Below are 19,153 nucleotides of genomic sequence, written 5' to 3' on the forward strand. Positions count from 1 at the left end.
GTCCTGTTACAGAGGCAGGTGAGTGTAGTGTTAGGAGTCCTGTTACAGAGGCAGGTGAGTGTAGAGTTAGGAGTCCTGTTACAGAGGCAGGTGAGTGTAGTGTTAGGAGTCCTGTTACAGAGGCAGGTGAGTGTAGAGTTAGGAGTCCTGTTACAGAGGCAGGTGAGTGTAGAGTTAGGAGTCCTGTTACAGAGGCAGGTGAGTGTAGTGTTAGGAGTCCTGTTACAGAGGCAGGTGAGTGTAGTGTTAGGAGTCCTGTTACAGAGGCAGGTGAATGTAGTGTTAAGAGTCCTGTTACAGAGGCAGGTGAGTGTAGAGTTAGGAGTCCTGTTACAGAGGCAGGTGAGTGTAGAGTTAGGAGTCCTGTTACAGAGGCAGGTGAGTGTAGAGTTAGGAGTATTGCTCAAAGTCTCTTATTGTTATAGCATAGAGCACTTGTCCAGTCCCACACTGGAGTGGCAGCATTGTTATCCACTACACCATACCAACCACAATGCATCATTCTCTCCTCGAGTGCCAGCACGCAGGGCCAAATCACTGGTAATCACATTCTGCATTACTGCTATTACATTCTGCTGCCGACCTCAGCACTTTACAAATTATCCTACTCATTAAAAGTGCATATTAGATGCAAATATTACCTGAACAGGACCACACCATAGCACCAGCAGCAATAGTAGTGGTGGTAATAATAGTAGTAGTAGTAGTAGTAGTATACAGCTTGGCCATTCATGGAGAATTGAGCTGGCAGTGCATGTGGTGAGTATTGGTTTGATGTGGTGTGGTTTAGCCTCACCTTTACTGGGACTGTGAAGCTCTCCTTCAGCTCCTGTGCTCATCCTCTTGCAGTGCAGTGGGCTCCATCATCTTCGTTACAATTAAAGCACCTGAATGTGCAGGTGTTTCCAGTGTAGAGTCAATAACTGAAAAGCGGAATGTGCCCGGTGTTAAAGCGTGAGAGTCAGAGTCTTCCATGCTAATGGTTAGGGTTAACAAAAGTAAAAAAAGTCAGATTCGTTGCTGATAATTACGAAACTTCGGAATGAACAACTACTTGTGAAACTCATGCGAACTCAGTAAAAGAAAAAAGAAAAAGAAAAAAATCCTTTGATAATAATGTTAATAATGATAATAATGTACAAGCAGAAAATGGCGATTACAAAGAAACCAATGCATGTCAAAATTCTAAGACTTATGTTGACAAAACCAGTGCGGGCGATCCAGGAAGTCAGCGAAGTGTCACCTGTCTTAGTTTATTGTATCTTGCCAACAATAACGAACTAAAAGATACTTCGACTTACCAGCTATATTTCCCCGTCACCGCTGTCTCTCAGTGAAAATGCAGAGGCCCTCCGTAAGACTCCAGTACCTACATACAACAGGTCCATGGGGAACAGTATCTGCTATGGCGTGGAGTCAGCTAACTGATGTTATCATTGGCCGTTCTACATTCGCTACGTGCATAATAAATCAATATCAAACAATTGTACAACGTTTCAAATTTAGGTATTAATCATAATAATAATAATAGTTTTAAAAAAAATAAAGATAATATAAATTACAATCAGGAATGATTTTTTAAAATTATGTACTTATAACTGCTTTATAAAATTGTTTATAGAACATTTCGTTTAGTGTAAAATTCCAAGTTTAGCCTTAATATTAATGTTCTCATGGTATTAGTGTGCATGATAGCTGTTCTGTTTTTTGCTGTTCAGCTTCTTCTAGTCATCCACTGAAACAATCTTCACAAGCAGTTTTATGTTAGTTTGTCATTTATTTATTGTATTATTTGGGCAATTTCAACATGACTAAAACAAGCTTTCTTCAAACAATCTATTTTTTTCATATGTGTGGGATTTTTCCTGATGCTTTACTATGGGCCCTTTCAGTGAGTTTTGTTCACACTAAGAGCTGTGAGATGCACACAATACCTTTCAAATAACAAGACAGTGATAAACAGAAATTCTTAAGTTTAATTTTTAAACAACAAATTGGTGAAAATATTACTATTCAGAATAAATAGACAAAAGCCACATTAAAATATATCTAAAGTCACCTGCATGCTGACCACTTTGATACATACTATGTGTACTGCAATAAACGTTACCACAACACACACAAAGAGAACAGGCATGTTTCACAAAGCAGAACTTCTAAGTTTAATGATCAATAAGAGAAATTATTCCTCAAGAGAAGCTACTCTGTTCCTGGAGGCTATGAGAACCACATACTGTATAGATTTTCCCTGAAGTGCTGCCTCTCATTAGGGTTCTGGATAGTGTTAGAAAAAGCACACAGGTCCAAGAACAGCGCTGATCTCCTGTTCTTTTTCCTCTTCCACTGTGCGGAGGTCTCTAATGGGCATCAGAGCCATGTCTGTCGCATTTCCCTTCACCATCACCTGCACCTGGTCAACAGGCGAGAAACAGAGCATGTACCTTGTAATAACACCACATTATTAATATTATTACACATTTCAAGCATTGTGTGATAATTGTTTGAGCCACATATTGCTTTTAACTTAGAAAAAATATGGTCATATACAAAACATAGAAACTGTCATCTCGTTGTTAAATGTTATGTCTTCTGATATTAATATATAAAATTCTGAAATAACCTTTGAGCATTATCAATAGGGTAAGAGTTATGGTTATCACTAGGGTGAGGGTTAAGACTAAGATAACGGTTAAGGTTATGACTAGCACTAGTTTCGATGATTTAAAGCTGTTCTCACACTGAATGTATAAATGTCTGTGCACTGGACCATGTTTGGCAAAGACATAATATTCTGCTATGCACTGGAACACCTGTGTGGTGTAGACGTGATTTACTGCTGTGTGTTGGAACATGTGCATGGTCATGTCAGCAGTGGCATGTCCGAACACGTGCGGTGTAGATGTGATTTTCTGTTTTACATGCCATGTCAGCAGTGGCAGATGTGCAGGATCATGTAAAGTTCAAATGTTTGCGTGCTGCACTGCAGGAAAATTTCATTGGCAGCACATACCATGTTCAGTGTGAAAGCAGCTTTATACCTGAGACATGGTGTTTCTGCGTTCTAATTTCTTACAAATCGAGAAAACAATTCCAATGAACAATTCTTAAGACTTTCTGTCAATGCAAGTGCAGTTACGGTAATCCAATTTGTGTTGCTAGATGTTCAGACACATTAATAATGTTCTTTTGTTATTGTTCACATCTTACCTCACAACCATGCCTTAGTACATCAACATTGGCCAAACTAATTTCATTGGCTGAATCTCCCAGAAAGTGTAGAACCCTGCTGGATATACTGGCTAAACGCCTCCTGCTGACCCTGAAGTTGGTAGGACAGGCTATGCTCATACTTTGCAAGGCGTAGTTGCTGTGTAACCGCAGAAATCGCAACTGAACAATATCAAGACCTGTGTATTCAAACTGGAGAAGATTAAAAATGTCATTAACATGCTAACAGCACAAAAGTATAGCATGTCAAACCAATCCCACTTTACATCATGGAATATAGATGAAATATGTACACATGAGTAAATACTACAGAACACAAACCATCACTGATATAAATATGTTTGTCTGGATAAACATGTCTGCCAAAGGCTGAACATGTAAATGTAAAATGTAGAAAAGACTGGTTTTGGCTCTCTTACCCTGAAGCCATTCTGAAGTTCACTAAACCACTTCATGGATGTTTCACCCAGGACAGACCATTTTGCTACAATCTAGCAAAATTACAAGCACACGAATAGTTCTTCACCTACATGATATCAAAATGCAATCATACACCTGATACACTAAGCCTGGGAGTCTATCGAGCCCAATAACAGTGTCACAATGTATTATTAGTTAAACTACTGTGTGTATGAAATATTTTATTGTTATTTGAGTCAGATTTTGCTACTCATTCTGCACCTTCTGCATTTAGAATTAGACTAGCAGTGTAAAATGTTCCTGCATAGTAATTATTTTTGTGTTAGATAAACAGGACCATTTTTGTTGCAGAATTTGCAAATAAATATCATGAGAGACAATGCTAAAAATAAAATGCACAGGTAAATAAAACAAGATTTACAGACATTTTACATACGTTAATGTTTCAAATGAGGAAAACAAAGGTCAACTATCATTATTATTATTATTATTATTATTATTATTATTATTATTATTATTAGCTGTGTAGTTAGCTCTTCAGCCAGCATGTCACCTGCACATACATTTCACACAAAAAATGAATTTTGTTTATAGGTTGTAGAACCCAATACTATAATAATTTCCCAATAATATAATAACAAAGAAATATAATAGAATTTTGTAGTAAATTTTGTCAAAAAAGGAATAAAACCTGATAATATAATAATTTGCCTAATAATGTAATAGAGGGGCTTGAGAGGGGCTTTTTATCAGTTATTTTATTAATAATGCTTGAACTGGAACAGTTCAAAGATCAAAATACTAGCGATCAAAGCAATAGAGTAAAAATAAGAATCCGTACTGGGAAATGCAAAAACAAGGTAAAAAATACTGGGAATACTAGAGATATGCGATCAGGAATACAAGATATGTTACATCATTGATATTTTGTTTTCGTTAATGAGTTGGTTGAGAATTTATTTCATCTAAAAAGACCATTAAAAATAACGTGTCACCAATATAATAAATTCCCAATAATATAATAAGGTATTGTATTAATGGGGAAAACGTTAGGACATTATAATACATTATTGGGTTCAGTGCACAATTTTATTATTTCTGGGCTAATTACATTTTTGGGAAATTAATACAATATTGGGTTCTACATAGATCTTAAGCAAATTAATATTTCTCTCACATTACCAGGTTAGTAAGTTGCCATGGTAATGGAGCTGACAGTTAAGTCACAAGCCCAAGAACCCTGCTTGCTATACACTCAGGTGTCTCTATGTGGAATCAGCAGCACTGATGTGGAGCCAGACTGAATGCTTCATTCATTGTGTTTGTAATATGTCCCTGTATGTCCACGGAGATCTCTATCTTACCTGTGACTGCACAGGTGACACACAGGTGAGACCCCCAGCTGTGAAGTTACAGAACACACTCAGAGCATCAAAGGGGCAGCCCTGGTTGGGATCCACAAAGTAAAACCCTGCAAAAAAACAGGCAAGACTGAAGCAGAGAAGGGATACCATCATAAAATACAGATAATATTTGGTAATAACATAATTGGGTAATATAATCTTGTAATATAATCTGATGTTCAGACAATAACCTGGTCCGTTAAAACAAAGGAGACTGTCATGGACTTTAGGAGAAATGACACCTCCTCCAACCTCCACATAAATGTTGAAGAGGTAGAGAGGATCAACAAAATCAGATTTCTGGGACCACAGGGGCAGTGGTAGCCTAGTGGGTTGGACTTTGGAAAAAAAAAGGCATTTCATTGTACTCTACATGTATATATGTACATATGACAAATAAATGCACTCCATCCCACATCCTTTAAAAAAACCTCTGTTTTAATGGCAGTGGAAACCTAATGGATAGGAGTTTGAGCTATCAATCAGAAGGTTATGGGTTTAAATCCCAGCTCTGCCATGCAGCCAATATTAGGCCCTTGAGCAAGGCCCTTAACCCTTAGCTCCATGGGTGCTGTACAATAGCTGACTCCAGCTCACAAAGAAGCTGGAAGAGGTGAAGAGAAGCAATTCATTGTACTGTAGATGTGTATACATATATATGACAAAATAAAGGCATTGCATCTGATCTAGATCTTCTTCTGTGTCACAGTGTGGTACACCAGCTGCACTGCAGAAAAATAGAGACCCCTATCTTAGATAATTAAGACAGAAAATTGTGGGAACCAAGATCCCTAATCTGGACACAGTTTATGCTAGCTGCCAACATAAGAGATCTAGCAACACTGTCAAGGACTCAACCCACACAGGGCGCAGAGTGTTTGTCCAGGCTAAAGATACAGGTCCCTCAGTACACACACTAAAAGATACAGGAATCTCAAGATACACTGTAATAGATACAGGAACCTCAGGACACACAATAATAGACTGAGGAACAGCTTCTTCCCCAGAACCTCCATTACATCCCCCCTTACACAACTCCACACCACATACACACACCCAAAGCTGCTAAAGACTGAAGACAGCAAACAAACTAGTTTGTCCAACTCACCCCTTTCCCCAAACCGCTGCTAACATGCTGCCACTGTAAATACAACTATTCAATAGGTGCAATAGCTACTGGCCACTGCTTATTGTGAAATATCTGTTCACACCTTATTATTTGCACTATCCAAGTATACTGTATTCATATGATACACAGCACTGTGCTTTAGACATTGCTTGCACTATTCAAATCCATTGTATACATATGTGGCCTGCAAATGTTTCCATTTTCATTATTTTACTGCTCCTGGTGTCTCTGTGAGCTACTAAACAAAGATTTGCTGTACAACTTCAATGACAAATTACCATAATATATATACAGGTGCAGTTCCATATTATCTGCACAACATGGAAGCTCCCGTCAGGCATCAGAAAGCCTATGATTCAATGCCCTGATGTCATAATGTTACTGAGCCTCAACCCGTCTGAGGTGCCATGGCTACTCCCACCACTCCCTGATGTGCCCTGCTGTAGCGCACCACACCTCCACCCCAGACAACCACTTCTTCATTGCCCTTGATGGAGCTTCTCTTGCAGAATGGGTTTCAGACATGTGCACACCACTGTGACCAGACTAGGACCTCTAGAAAATCAGACTAGACATTAATTGCTTATTTTTTCATGTTATTATTTACTTATTTATTTTTCTCTAAACTTTCATATTATTGTGTTGACCGTTGTCAGCCAGAGGAGAATTGGCCCACCGTTTGCCTCTTGGTTCCTCTCAAGTCCTCAGGCTCTAGGGATTTTTTCCTTGCCACTGTCGCCCATGACTTCCTCAATGAGGGCTTGGACTTGGCCATTTGTAAAGCTGCTTTGTAACAACATTTGTTGTAAAAAGTGCTATATAAATACATTTTGATTTGATTTGATTTGAATGCTCCACATGTGGAATGCTTGAGGTGGTATAACATCAACAGAACTCTAACAGCCTTCATCAATAACTAATAGGGCTGTTGAAAACCACCCCAGAGGCCAACTTCAAGTAATTAGCATGTCACCATCAAGTGTGGGATTTGCTTTGGAGTTGCTCTCTTCAGTGAATTCATCTGCAAGAGTGGCTACTGATACTGCCTACAAAATGGCGCAACCTTCAGCCACCTTCTCTACACGAATGACTGTGTGCCAGATCCCACTAATCCATCTCACCAGGATATACAGCAGTAACATTGGAATGTCATTTGGACTGCATAAGTGTAGTTGAATGGTTACAAGGAGAGAAAATGTAGTCAGAACTCAGTGGATTGCACTACCAGGGGGTAACATAGCACATGTTGAGGGCAGCTATAGGTATCATGAAGAAGCCACAATGAAAGGAGCTACAGCCAAATATCTACAAAAAGTGAGACAAGTCCTGAGAAGTCAGCTGAATGGGGAGAACAAGATCTGGGCTAACAACACCCATCAACACCTACACATCAACATCTACACTCTACCCGTCATCAGCTTACATAATAAGCTGTCCAAAGGAAGAGATAGAAGCTACTGACATCAAAACTAGGAAACTCCTCACAATGCATGGATGTTTTCATCCCAAATCCAGCACACTGAGACTGCCCTCTAAGTGGAAGGAGTGGGGCAAGGGATTTTTGAGCATCAGAGCTGAGATGAAATATTCAAGAGGGAAGATTGCCCCAAGTGTTAAAGTGCTTAGTGAGTACCTCAGACAGCAGAAACCTGAGGTGTATTGGAATGAGGAGGAGCAGAGACCATCATGGGTGGATAAACCCCTGCATGGTATGTACCACCGGCAAATAGTGGAAGAGGCTGGACAAATTTTACCAGTGGCTGAAAAAGGCTACTGAAATACACATAAAAAATAATCATGGGGGCACAGGAACAAGCTCTGAATACAAGATCAGTAGAGGCACACCAGGCAATACCACACCAGGCAATACCACAGAAGCAAAGATGAGACAATCCAGCACATAACAGCGGGATACAAGATGCTAGCAGACAAAGCATACATGGAACTCCATAACCAAGTAGCTGGCAAGTTACCAGAAACATCTGTGCTGATTGTGGGCTGGAAGTTCCAAGGTCAAAGTGGCATACACCCCAAAGGTAGTAGAGAATTACCGTGCTAAACTCCTATGGGAGTTCTAGATACAGACTGACAAAATGGTAATGGGAAACCAACTGGACATAGTGGAGTGGCTGTAGTGATAGTTGTGGCAATCCCAAGTGACCACAACATCAGGAACAAGGAATATGAAAAGCTCAAGAAATAACAAGTGCTGAGAGAAGAGCTGGAAAAGATGAGGAAGGTGGTAATCAGAGCACTAGGGACTGTGACCCCCAACCTGGGGTAAGCTGGTCTAGCAGATCCCAGGAACAACATCCTAGATCTCCATCCAGAAGAGTGCAGTCCTGGGAACAATTAAGATAGTTTGCAGGACCCTCACGCTCCCAGGCCTCTGGAAGAGGACATGAGCTTGAAGAAAATGGCAGAGAAGCTGTGTATGGCAACAGCTGGGGTGTAAAGTCTAGTTGTACAACTATAAAAGCTATAGAGGTGCACCTGTAGCAGGTAGCTGTAACGAATGCCCGAGTGCCGAAGGGCGTGGAGCAGGACGCACAGACTCGATGGAGTGAAACATTTAATGATACAAAAACAAAGACGATGGTGGCACTCACAAATAACATTAACGATGTACACAGACACACATAACACTAACAACTTTAACATTTAACACAGGCTAGACAAACATGATTACTGACATTCAGACGCTAACAAACAGACAAACAATGACCAACAGTGAGGCACACACTGGCGGGGGTTTAAATAGACAGACACACACTAACACTTAACTCCGTACATATGCGTGCCTTCACTGGCGTGTGGCTACGAATATGAGTGAACCCCCCTGCACGCGGCAGGCCGTACCACGTGACTCATGGGGGGGAGTGTCCCGTGACAGTAGCTATACTTCATAAAATATCTAAAATGTGTAGATGCAAGGTAGGTGTTTGTAATAAAGTTGGTGTTATATTCAATTCCACTGTAAAATTCTCCAGATACGCTTTTATATGAGTTTTTAGAACTCACAGTATATGATACTGAGACTAGAGAGTGACACTGACCATCTCGTAGGTGAGGAAGCACAAAGCTGAGCTCTCGGCAGCTGGTGGCTGGGCTGTCTCTGGTGCCTTGTGGGCTGGGCATCTCATCATAGACAGAGTTATGAGTTCTCTGTTTCCTCCGAGATTTTAATTTGGTTATCTGATGGTAAAAAGGGTATAACTATTAACCCATGATAACATATTAATAAAATATGTCTTGCATACCTGAGCTCCCCTCTGTCCTTGCATGCCCTTGGACCCTAGTAACCGTGGTAACCCTGGTAATCCTGGTAACCCTGGTAATCCTGGTAACCCTGGTAACCCTGGTAACCCTTGGACTCCCTTCATTCCCTGTTTATGGTGACGAAATTTAGAGAAGCAATCAATATTAGAAGATCTGGGTCAAAACAGCTACAGAATCACAACACAAACACAAACAAAGGATTTATTTTCAATACATTTACCATATGTACTCCTAAACTAACAGCCTCATCTTATAGACTTCTATAATAACATCAGATAATATAATAATGCAGACTGTCACAAAAACACCTGCAGGTCCCACATGGAGGCAACTGTCCTGCTGCAAGCCCGGCACTCACAGTGCTCTGAGCACATGGCAGAATAAATGCAGTTTTTGACTGCACTTAGCAGGTCCCTTCTCAATCATTTCTAATGATTTGCACACATCAACATCTAGCAAAGTATCATCTGAGTCACAGAGAGGAAGAGCATTGAGAAGGGTAAAAATCAACAAGAAGGGTAAAGTAACCACAGAGAAGTGTAACACAACTACTGTGCCAGTTAATGTGAGCACTGACTCATGGCCCAGTATTTAAATTAGCTTGATGATGTTGCTAATGTGTTTTCTCTCTTTTGCTTTCACAAGAGCCAAAGCTTTACTTAAAATAACACACAACACACTTTTATCAAGAAAACCAGCAATTCCACAAGTTTCTGTATCACTTCCCCTATGGAATTTACTGAACTAAAAATAAATGCTCTTTGGGGTGTGCCTATAATGGTATGCTCCCCTTTCCACTTATCACGTGGTACAGCCGCAGAGAGGATTGTCTGCTGACTGTGTTGACTGTGATTTGTGCTTGTTTTTAGTTCATTGATTGTATCACACTGCACTAGTTTGTTACTAGTTTCTTGTTTATATGTGTTTCGTCATGTCTAATAAATGTCTGTCTACATCGAGAGATGTTTGTGCATCTGTTTCCTTGCCCTGCAGGACTTGAGCCGTCACAGTGTTCTTATGCCTATGCAGACTTGTAGTTCTCCCTGTTATTTCAGATAGATTTGCTAGAGCTAGAGTCACTGTGATAAATGTACAGTTTAGGGAAAAATTCTCGTTTATAGTTGTCCCTTTTCCCTAAATCAACAAAGACATTCCCTAAATCAACAAATTCTGGTTCTTTACTTTTGTATTGGAGGTACAAGGCTAATGTAGCTCAATAAAAAGGTGATCTTATACCTATTAATAGAGTAGCCAAAAGTAATCTTAAATAACATACTGTTATCTATGAAATGGACAAAATTATGGCCCACATACTAACTACAATGATTACTACTCTAGTTAATGATACGAGGGCTGTCCATTTTTATACATAACAGTTCAGTACAGTCCAAACATACCTATACATTTGTTATGTCTCTTTGTCAGCCCGTACACACATCTACACTCTGGACCTGTTCCACTGTAACCACCTGTGGGCTCCAGATACATCCTCCTTCAATGTCTTTATTTATAAGTTGCTGTGTTGCTGTGACACGTTGTTTTTGGTGTTGAAAACGTGTTCTGTGGTCATATTGAGCCAACCACTCACATTGATCTCCATGCCTTTGACAGACTTTCAATATTGGACGCTGAATTATCTCATCTACTTTCCTGTGTATGGTGTAAAGGGGTCTGATAAATGCTCCCTTCTTCTCAGGGTTTATTTATCTCAGAGAGGTTCTTCTTGCCACTGATCATTTGTTTATTCATTAGTGGTCTACACCCAGATTTCTGTAAAACTTCTTTGTGACAATATGCACACTGAAAAATGCTATACAAAAAAATAAAATAAAATAATAACAATAAGAATTGAAGAGAAACTACTTATTTTGTCTGGTTCTGTCTGAGCCTTATCTATGCAGCTAACGCCACTGATTTATCAGATGATCTAAATATAAAAGGGAAAGGTTAAATGTCATAGAGACACTTATGCGTAGAAGCTCACCTTCCTTCCAGAATGACCCTGTGAGAATAAAATAATACAGGATTTTTGTTAGAAAAGTTTCCTCACTACTTCCATTCATCACTGAATGATATTGATTTTGCTATTCAATTTGAAAGATATTGGTTTTGCCAAGTGACTCACCGGAAGACCAGGGTACCCATGTTGGCCAGGAGGCCCTGGGAGACCTGCATCACCCTAAGAAAAAAAGGCATTGGCAATTGGCAACACTGTAGACAAAGAACACCGGTACCTATTAATTACAACACTTTGATTACCTGTGCACCTATTGGCCCTGCTGGCCCAATTGGTCCCACAAAGCCACGTTTCCCCTTCAAATAAGACAAAAATATTAATTTCATTAGCAGTAGTGAAACATTCACGATACTCAGGTAATCATGTGTACAAAATCAAAAACACCTTTTGTCCATGTGGTCCAACTGGCCCTTGCACACCACTAATACCAGGAAATCCCTATACACGGTTTATGGAGAGCAAAATAGAGTACAGATTTAAACGTGCAATCACGCATGCTTAAGGATCGCACTCTCATGAAGAGGAACAGTGGCACCTTCGGCCCTGGAGTGCCGGCACTTTGCTTTTCACCCTCAGGTCCAGGAATCCCCTGCATGGCAACGACAGACATGCAATCTGAATTCACTTCATGTCTAGCATAATGACTTCTTTATTTCTTCTAATGTACCCTTGGTCCAAGAGGTCCAGGATGGCCAGGTGTTCCTGTCTCGCCAAAGGAACCCTGTGAAAGAGTTTCACACATGGTGAGACTATGTGGTGAGACCAAATAGAAAAAAAGGTTTTTGTTCATCAGGTGTGTTGATAGTACCTTTGGCCCAATTACTCCCCGTTTCCCCTGGATCCCAGGAACTCCAGCAGGGCCCTGTGTGTTTGATACAGTTTGAAACATCCCAAAGCACAAAGATCTGCTTTGTACTCATACTTTGGTAGTGATCCTAAAATGGTCTAGGGCTTTGAGCCACTCACTGCTCTGCCAGGCTGGCCTGGATTTCCTGGAGCTCCACTGTATCCTGCATCCCCCTGTAAATGGAAAGCAGTAAGTTACCTACAAACTACCTACAGAGTGAATCCCATCAGAGCACCCACAGCGAATACCTACAGACTACCTATAGTGTGAATACCCACAGAATACCCAGAGTAAATACCCAGACTAGTCACAGAGTCCCCATATACACAGAGCGAATACCTACAGACTGTCCACATAGTGAATACCCAAGGACTATCCACAGAGTGAATACCCATAGAGCCCTGAGGCCAAAGAGCCAAAGAGCCCTGACGAAGGGCACTACTGAGCACTACTGAGCAGGAGATTAAGTGAAGATTGATGCAATTTGGGGAAAAATACCACTTTAGAAATTGCTAAAAATATGCATATAAACAGAATGACTAATCTGTCAACTCACTGGATAACCTTCATTTCCTTCAACTCCAAGCAAACCATCAGTGCCCCCAATTCCCTGACATAGAGGAAGATCAGGAAAATAAGTCATGTTCATGTACCATTAGTAATCAGATATAGTATCTGATAAGATCTTAATGCACCAAATACATCTACCGGTATGCCTGGGGTTCCAGGATTGCCACGTTTTCCTTTTGGCCCATGACCTCCCTCCAAAAAAAATTACATGTACAAGATTGATTATTATTTTAATACTAGTTAATGAATTTAATATTAATTGACTAATTATGACAAAATAAGGCATCAACAGTATTTGTTTTTATTACTGCAGTCTAATAGGTGTTAATTTAAAGTGCACTAAGGAAATATTTTTAAAAAACAACATTTAACTCACCAGTTCTCCTGCAATTCCTTTCATACCCCTCTTTCCAATAATACCACTCTTTCCCTTAATGAAAGATGGACAAATGGACAGTCTGTCAAAAAATATCTGTGACTGGGTTTACTTTTTGTTACTCCTTTATGTTTAACATGCAAACAAAACCGGGCACTTGCCTTTGGACCTGGAAGACCTTTGTTTCCTGTGTCTCCTGAAGCTCCAGCAGCTCCTGGTTGGCCTTTTGGCCCTGGATGACCCACCAGCCCTTGAGGGCCTACTGGTCCCTAGACAAATAAATGCAGAAAGGATGGCAGGACTCTTCTGATATTATGATCTGACTCCATGTTCTCCATACATACACCCTCAAGATGTTGAGCAGAGTACTTTCTAAATGTATCATCACAGAGAAAGGAACTTATGTATTCAACCATTATATAAAATATATAATTATATTTAGATGTATACAGACATAAAAGATAAGACTTTTAAAAGTATTTTTAGCTGTGTTTCTGCTGGTATGTTGAAGCATACTTTAGTATAATGGAAAGGTTTGAGTTAAGTTTAAGGTGAGAGTCTCTGGTAATGAAAATGTACATGTGCCACAGTAGGACTTACGAGACTGCCTCTTTTACCAGTCTTTGCTTTGTGTCCTCTAGGACCTTCAGTGCCCTGAAAGCAAGAGACACGAGGTTCATTTATTCATCTTACATGGGTAAGATTCAAATGTAGCGTTTTTCACAATATAAGTGTCATTTATTCGCCGTGTTATTAAAATGTTTCAGACACAACAGAACCTACCACTGGTCCTTCCTCCCCAGCAACCCCAGGACTCCCGTCCACACCGAGGTCCCCCTGTCAGAGACAAAACCATGGGCCAGCTTGGGGTAACTACATACTACACTGCTCACCTCTACTGATGTAGGATTTTATTTCAAAAGCAAAACGAACTTTCGACCCGCGACGGCCTCTTCTTCCAACAGGGCCTCTGTTTCCTGGTAAACCCTACGTTAGTGAAATTATGTGATATTATGCTTTAGAATGATGAGTTTAGAATGATATTATGCACAGAAACATGGAAACCGTCTCACTGGTAACCCTGCTGCACCTGCTGGACCCGAAGGCCCCAGAATTCCTGGATCTCCCTGGAATAAAACAAAACACAATTTTGTTTTTAGCATATTAATACTTTTCTCTGTAATATAGTGGGAAGTGTAGCACATAAAGTGAAGGTTACTCACAACAAAACCATGACTGCCTTTGTCACCTGTTCCTCCACCTGCTCCCATGATGCCCCCTGGGCCATAGTGCCCTGCAAAGCCTGAGCGCCCTCTGCTTCCAGGTTCACCCTGTGCAATCATATACATGCACAACTGAAAAGAACAAATCAGTCACCTTTCTGATAAATACCAGTGTAGGTGTTTAAAACTCACCTTTCTCCCACGGGGGCCTTGGCTTCCCTGCGGGCCTAGAATGCCCCTCTGTCCCTAATAATCAAATTAACTCCTATTTCACCATAACTTGATAACATTTCTTACTTCAAATGTTTTTAAACATGCAATATAGAGAAATGTCTCTGAAAATAAGGGTTTACATTTCAGATGTACTTGATTTTTTTATAATAATGATATGCACCTCTTGTCCAGCAGAACCATTTATTCCCAGTGGTCCTTGATATCCTCTGTCTCCATTTATGCCCTTTGGTCCACAAACCCCAAGTGGACCAGGACTCCCCTTTTCACCCTAGAATACAGTTTCCCCAAAACGATTTCATCAGCACTCATAACACTGAGGTCATAGAGACATCTGTTGTCAGCATCACTTATATTAGACAAGAGACTATCAGTTTTGCCCAGCACAAAAATCTGCATGTGAGAGTGTCAACTTACAAGTGATAATGAGTCAATACTCACTGACAGTCCTTTTAACGCCTGAGCACCAACTGATCCCATTGTTCCCGCTGGCCCCTGAAGCAAAGCATAACTTTTGTCTAATAAAATCAGTGGAAATGGACTAAATATAATAAAATTAATGTAAACTCAATTATCTCAGTTTTACCAACTGACATAAGGACCTTGGTATTCCAAGGTTGAAATACTGTGCAATAAATTAAACCTTCACACAATATAATAAATACAGTATAATTAGCCTACCTCCTCACCATCCATGCCAGCCATCCCCTTCAGTCCCATGACTCCTTTAAATCCCTATATGAAATGAAAAAGGAATTAGCGCAAAATGCATTAACAAACTAATCACAAGTAGAAAATAAAGCTATTACATTGTAGGTGAAGAGAGCCAATCATGTTCAACTCTAATGTGGTTTACTGACCTTGTCACCTTTCTCTCCTTGAGACCCAAAAGTTCCTGATAGTCCATCTTTACCCTAAATAAGAAAGTAAAAGATTTGACATCATCATCACAGATATAATTACAAGCCCTTCAGCCCAATTCCTGATATAGTAAATCAAGAAATAAGAAACTATACTGGGTAACCAGCCAGGCCTGAGGGGCCTCTTGGTCCATGGGGTCCTCTGTCTCCTGGTGGACCCTGGTGGCCCAGCTCACCCCATGGGCCAATGTTACCTTCTATTCCCTGTAAAACAGGATGAAAATTTGAAAATCTATGGATTAGATAAGAGTATAGCATATAGGTAGTATATAAGAGTATAGTGGTAAGTGATTTCCCACAGGTAGCCCTCTGTATCCCTTCTGTCCTGGCATGCCTCGAGGTCCCTGCGAAGAGGGAAAAAAAGTGAAATTTGCAGTCAACAACACACATGGGCTACAAAAAAATCCCAGTTATTTTAATTGTTCTTTGTTCTAGTCCCATTATTTGGTTCAGCAGTTTACTGAAAACATCTAATGAACTCAAGTTGCAACATATTTCTTTGAGCAAGAAAACAAACAGCACAATGCTGCACAAGCACCAGTAAAGAACTTACCAGACCTCCAAGCACCAGGACAACATTAAAGAAGATACCAGACCACCAAGCACCAGGACAACATTAAAGAACATACCAGACCAACAATCACCAGGACAACATTAAAGAACTTACCAGACCACCAATCACCAGGAAAACATTAAAGAACGTACCGGACCACCAAACACCAGGACAACATTAAAGAACTTACTTGACCATCAAGCACCAGGACAACATTAAAGAACTTACCAGACCACCAAGTTCACCTTTATGACCCTCATCTCCTCGAACTCCCTAGAACAATATTTAACAGAAACATGTATGTGGGTTTAGATCACATATGAACACAGTCATATGAATGTGTACTTTAAAAAAATACATTAAAATTTTAACTGAATATTGAATACATTTCAACTTAACATTATGACACTAATGGTGAGATTACTGTAACATTGCTTGAGCCACTTTAATCTGATACTTTTGTGCTAACCTTCTGCCCTGGGAGGCCAGCAAATCCTTTAGGACCTTCTTTGCCTTTGATTCCCTGATAAGAAAAACAGTTAGTTTTATGCCAAAGCTATTCTAAATGTCATAAAGAACTCTTAGAAAATCTCTAGGAGCAGAAACATACACTCTCTAGTTACCCTAACCCTTAATGAAGATGATTTTCCCATTGTAGGATAATGAACATTCTTTTTTTACCCTTCCTCCAGGATTTCCAGGCTTGCCTGTAAGTCCTCTACTTCCAGGATCCCCCTGTGAAAAATAAGTTGGTTGAGTGGTATTGCAGCATAACAGGATGAGACTAGTGTGTAACTATTTAGCTGAAGCATGGGCTGGAAGTTCTAAGGTCTAAATGGGAGACACCTCCAAAGGTGGTGAAATGACCAGACAGACAAGATGGTAGTGGCTAACTAAGCAGACATATTGGTGGGTAATTGGCAGAAAAGGGCCATAGTGATAGATGTGGCAATTATAATTGATCGCAACATCAGGAACAAGGAACACAAAACGTTAGCGATATATCAGGGGCTGAAGGAAGAGCAAGAAAAGATGTGGAGGGTGAAGGCAACAGTCGTAACTGGAGCACTAGGTGCTGTGACTCCCAGCACATCTGAGATCTCTGTCCAGAAGAGTGCAGTCCTGGGAATAATAAGATACTACACAGGACTCAGCTTGAAGGAAAAAGAGAGAGATGTGGAGAGAGTGGGGAATATATATATATATATATAAAGAATATAATGCTCACACTATTTCCAACAGGACCTTGGGCACCAGGAGGGCCAGACTTTCCTTTCAAACCCTGTGTGGACAAATAAAACATGAGAGGTAAAATGTAAGGTGAATATTTTGTTAACAGTTTGTTTAAAATCAAAGCTGCTGCAGGATAAAACTGCTATTTACTTGTGCTCCTGAGGGTCCACTTTCTCCATTTGTTCCTGGTGGTCCTCTGGGTCCCTGAAAAATAATATTACCTTATATAGCTTCTACCACTGTGCCTTTGTTTATCAGAGAATGTTCAATATGTGGTAGTCTTACTGGAATTCCATGAACTCCATCCTGCCCTTGACTGCCTTCGCCACCTGCTAGGCCCTAAAGTGACAGAACATTAAGAAGTGTGAAATTCCAATTTTCAGATGACCATAGTGCCTGTACAGACAACAAAACCAGGTTAGAATAAAGAGGTTTGAAACATCTGAGCCTAAAATTTAGAAGCAACTAAAGGCCTTGATTACTCAGGTCAGTATGTTTCATTACAAGTGTGGACCTCCATGAGCAGAGTTCAACAGGCCTGAATTAGGGTGAATTTATGGGTTGGGATGTCCCTACTATCAAAACAGTGTATTAAGAGTTGGGGTGTTCCTACTGTCTGAACAGTGAATTAAGAGTTGGGGTGTTCCTACTGTTTGAGCACTGGATTAAGGGTTAGGAAGTTCCTACACTTTGAGCACTGCAATATATCAAGAAGGATACATTCAGCTTTACCAGAGCTCACAAATGAGAATATGTCAAAGATTTTGTCAAAGATCTATGCAGAAATAAATGTACTGAAGATGTTCCATGCTATACCTTTAGGCCTTTAGACACTCCTGCTCCTGAGAACCCTGGTCTACCCTGCAAACCCAAACTAGTACATATTAAAACAAACACACATGCAAACTTATCACTGTTTGTTACTTGCTTTAGAGAAACTTACAGTAAATTAGATACATTCCAAAAGAAAAGACTTTACAAATCATTTTTGTAAAGTCATATCATACACATGGGAATGTTTTGAACAACAAATAGAAAGAGTCTGATGAACACTGGAACCTTAATACCAGGATCTCCTTCGGGTCCTTGCTCTCCTGGTTTTCCTATTTGTCCCTACAATAAGCACAAGAATATTTATTTATTTAAATATTTGCATATTGCTCTATATGTATGTATGAATCTATAGCTATGTGTGTAGGTGGCAAGACATTTATATCCTCTTACCAAAGGTCCTGGTAAACCAGTGAATCCACGTCGTCCAGTGCGACCCTTTTAATTAAAAAAGTATTGACACACTCTGCATATCACATTGAATGGTTATGTGACTATGTATTAGCCACAGCATTTAAAGAAATCTATCCAAAAGGTTGTTAAAGCGTTGTAATTATGTACCTTGTCACCCCTAGGGCCAGGAACTCCAGTCATACCAGTAGAGCCTCTGTTTCCCTGGAGATTATAGTATTTACGTTACTGAATTTTGCGATTTTGTTCATGGATGACTTCGGTAACCTTTCTCTATGGGCTCTTAATTACTTTCAGTCCATCTTTGCCTTGTCTGCCCTGATCTCCAGCACTTCCATCCAAGCCCTAACAATTCAACACCATTTCAGTGCAGTGACAGTGGCACAATGTAAATATGCTGACAATGAATGATTACAAATATGAGAGTGACCAAATTCTGAAATGAATAAGGATGCTAAACCTACCTGTGATCCTGGTAACCC

General features: G+C 40.1%; 2 protein-coding genes and 3 long non-coding RNA genes across 5 annotated transcripts; all 5 read right to left on the reverse strand.

Moving 5' to 3' along the window:
* Positions 1 to 2,087: 2,087 nt before the first annotated feature.
* Positions 2,088 to 3,707, reverse strand: LOC145653705 (collagen alpha-1(I) chain). The gene is made up of 3 exons (XM_081707418.1): positions 3,648 to 3,707; positions 3,208 to 3,420; positions 2,088 to 2,410 (listed from the first exon to the last, which is right to left on the reverse strand). The coding sequence occupies exons 1-3, from the start codon at positions 3,681 to 3,683 to the stop codon at positions 2,285 to 2,287; spliced, it is 375 nt and encodes a 124-aa protein (XP_081563544.1). The 5' UTR covers positions 3,684 to 3,707; the 3' UTR covers positions 2,088 to 2,284.
* Positions 3,708 to 9,250: 5,543 nt separating this feature from the next.
* LOC145653666 (uncharacterized) lies at positions 9,251 to 12,026 on the reverse strand. Its single transcript, XR_014119818.1, has 5 exons — positions 11,861 to 12,026; positions 11,719 to 11,772; positions 11,585 to 11,638; positions 11,444 to 11,461; positions 9,251 to 9,566 (listed from the first exon to the last, which is right to left on the reverse strand). It is a non-coding gene; the product is annotated as an uncharacterized LOC145653666 (long non-coding RNA).
* Positions 12,027 to 12,028: 2 nt separating this feature from the next.
* LOC145653665 (uncharacterized) lies at positions 12,029 to 13,307 on the reverse strand. Its single transcript, XM_081707268.1, has 6 exons — positions 13,270 to 13,307; positions 13,032 to 13,085; positions 12,880 to 12,933; positions 12,443 to 12,496; positions 12,285 to 12,338; positions 12,029 to 12,197 (listed from the first exon to the last, which is right to left on the reverse strand). The coding sequence occupies exons 1-6, from the start codon at positions 13,291 to 13,293 to the stop codon at positions 12,135 to 12,137; spliced, it is 303 nt and encodes a 100-aa protein (XP_081563394.1). The 5' UTR covers positions 13,294 to 13,307; the 3' UTR covers positions 12,029 to 12,134.
* A 1,184-nt stretch (positions 13,308 to 14,491) lies between these two features.
* LOC145653718 (uncharacterized) lies at positions 14,492 to 15,007 on the reverse strand. Its single transcript, XR_014119878.1, has 3 exons — positions 14,887 to 15,007; positions 14,685 to 14,738; positions 14,492 to 14,600 (listed from the first exon to the last, which is right to left on the reverse strand). It is a non-coding gene; the product is annotated as an uncharacterized LOC145653718 (long non-coding RNA).
* A 1,399-nt stretch (positions 15,008 to 16,406) lies between these two features.
* Positions 16,407 to 18,291, reverse strand: LOC145653688 (uncharacterized). The gene is made up of 7 exons (XR_014119835.1): positions 18,246 to 18,291; positions 17,715 to 17,768; positions 17,580 to 17,633; positions 17,425 to 17,478; positions 16,878 to 16,931; positions 16,666 to 16,719; positions 16,407 to 16,469 (listed from the first exon to the last, which is right to left on the reverse strand). It is a non-coding gene; the product is annotated as an uncharacterized LOC145653688 (long non-coding RNA).
* Positions 18,292 to 19,153: the final 862 nt, after the last annotated feature.

This window comes from Electrophorus electricus, chromosome 25, assembly GCF_041902795.1.
Source record: "Electrophorus electricus isolate QZ-2024a chromosome 25, ASM4190279v1, whole genome shotgun sequence".
In the NCBI taxonomy this organism is placed as follows: Eukaryota; Metazoa; Chordata; class Actinopteri; order Gymnotiformes; family Gymnotidae; genus Electrophorus; species Electrophorus electricus.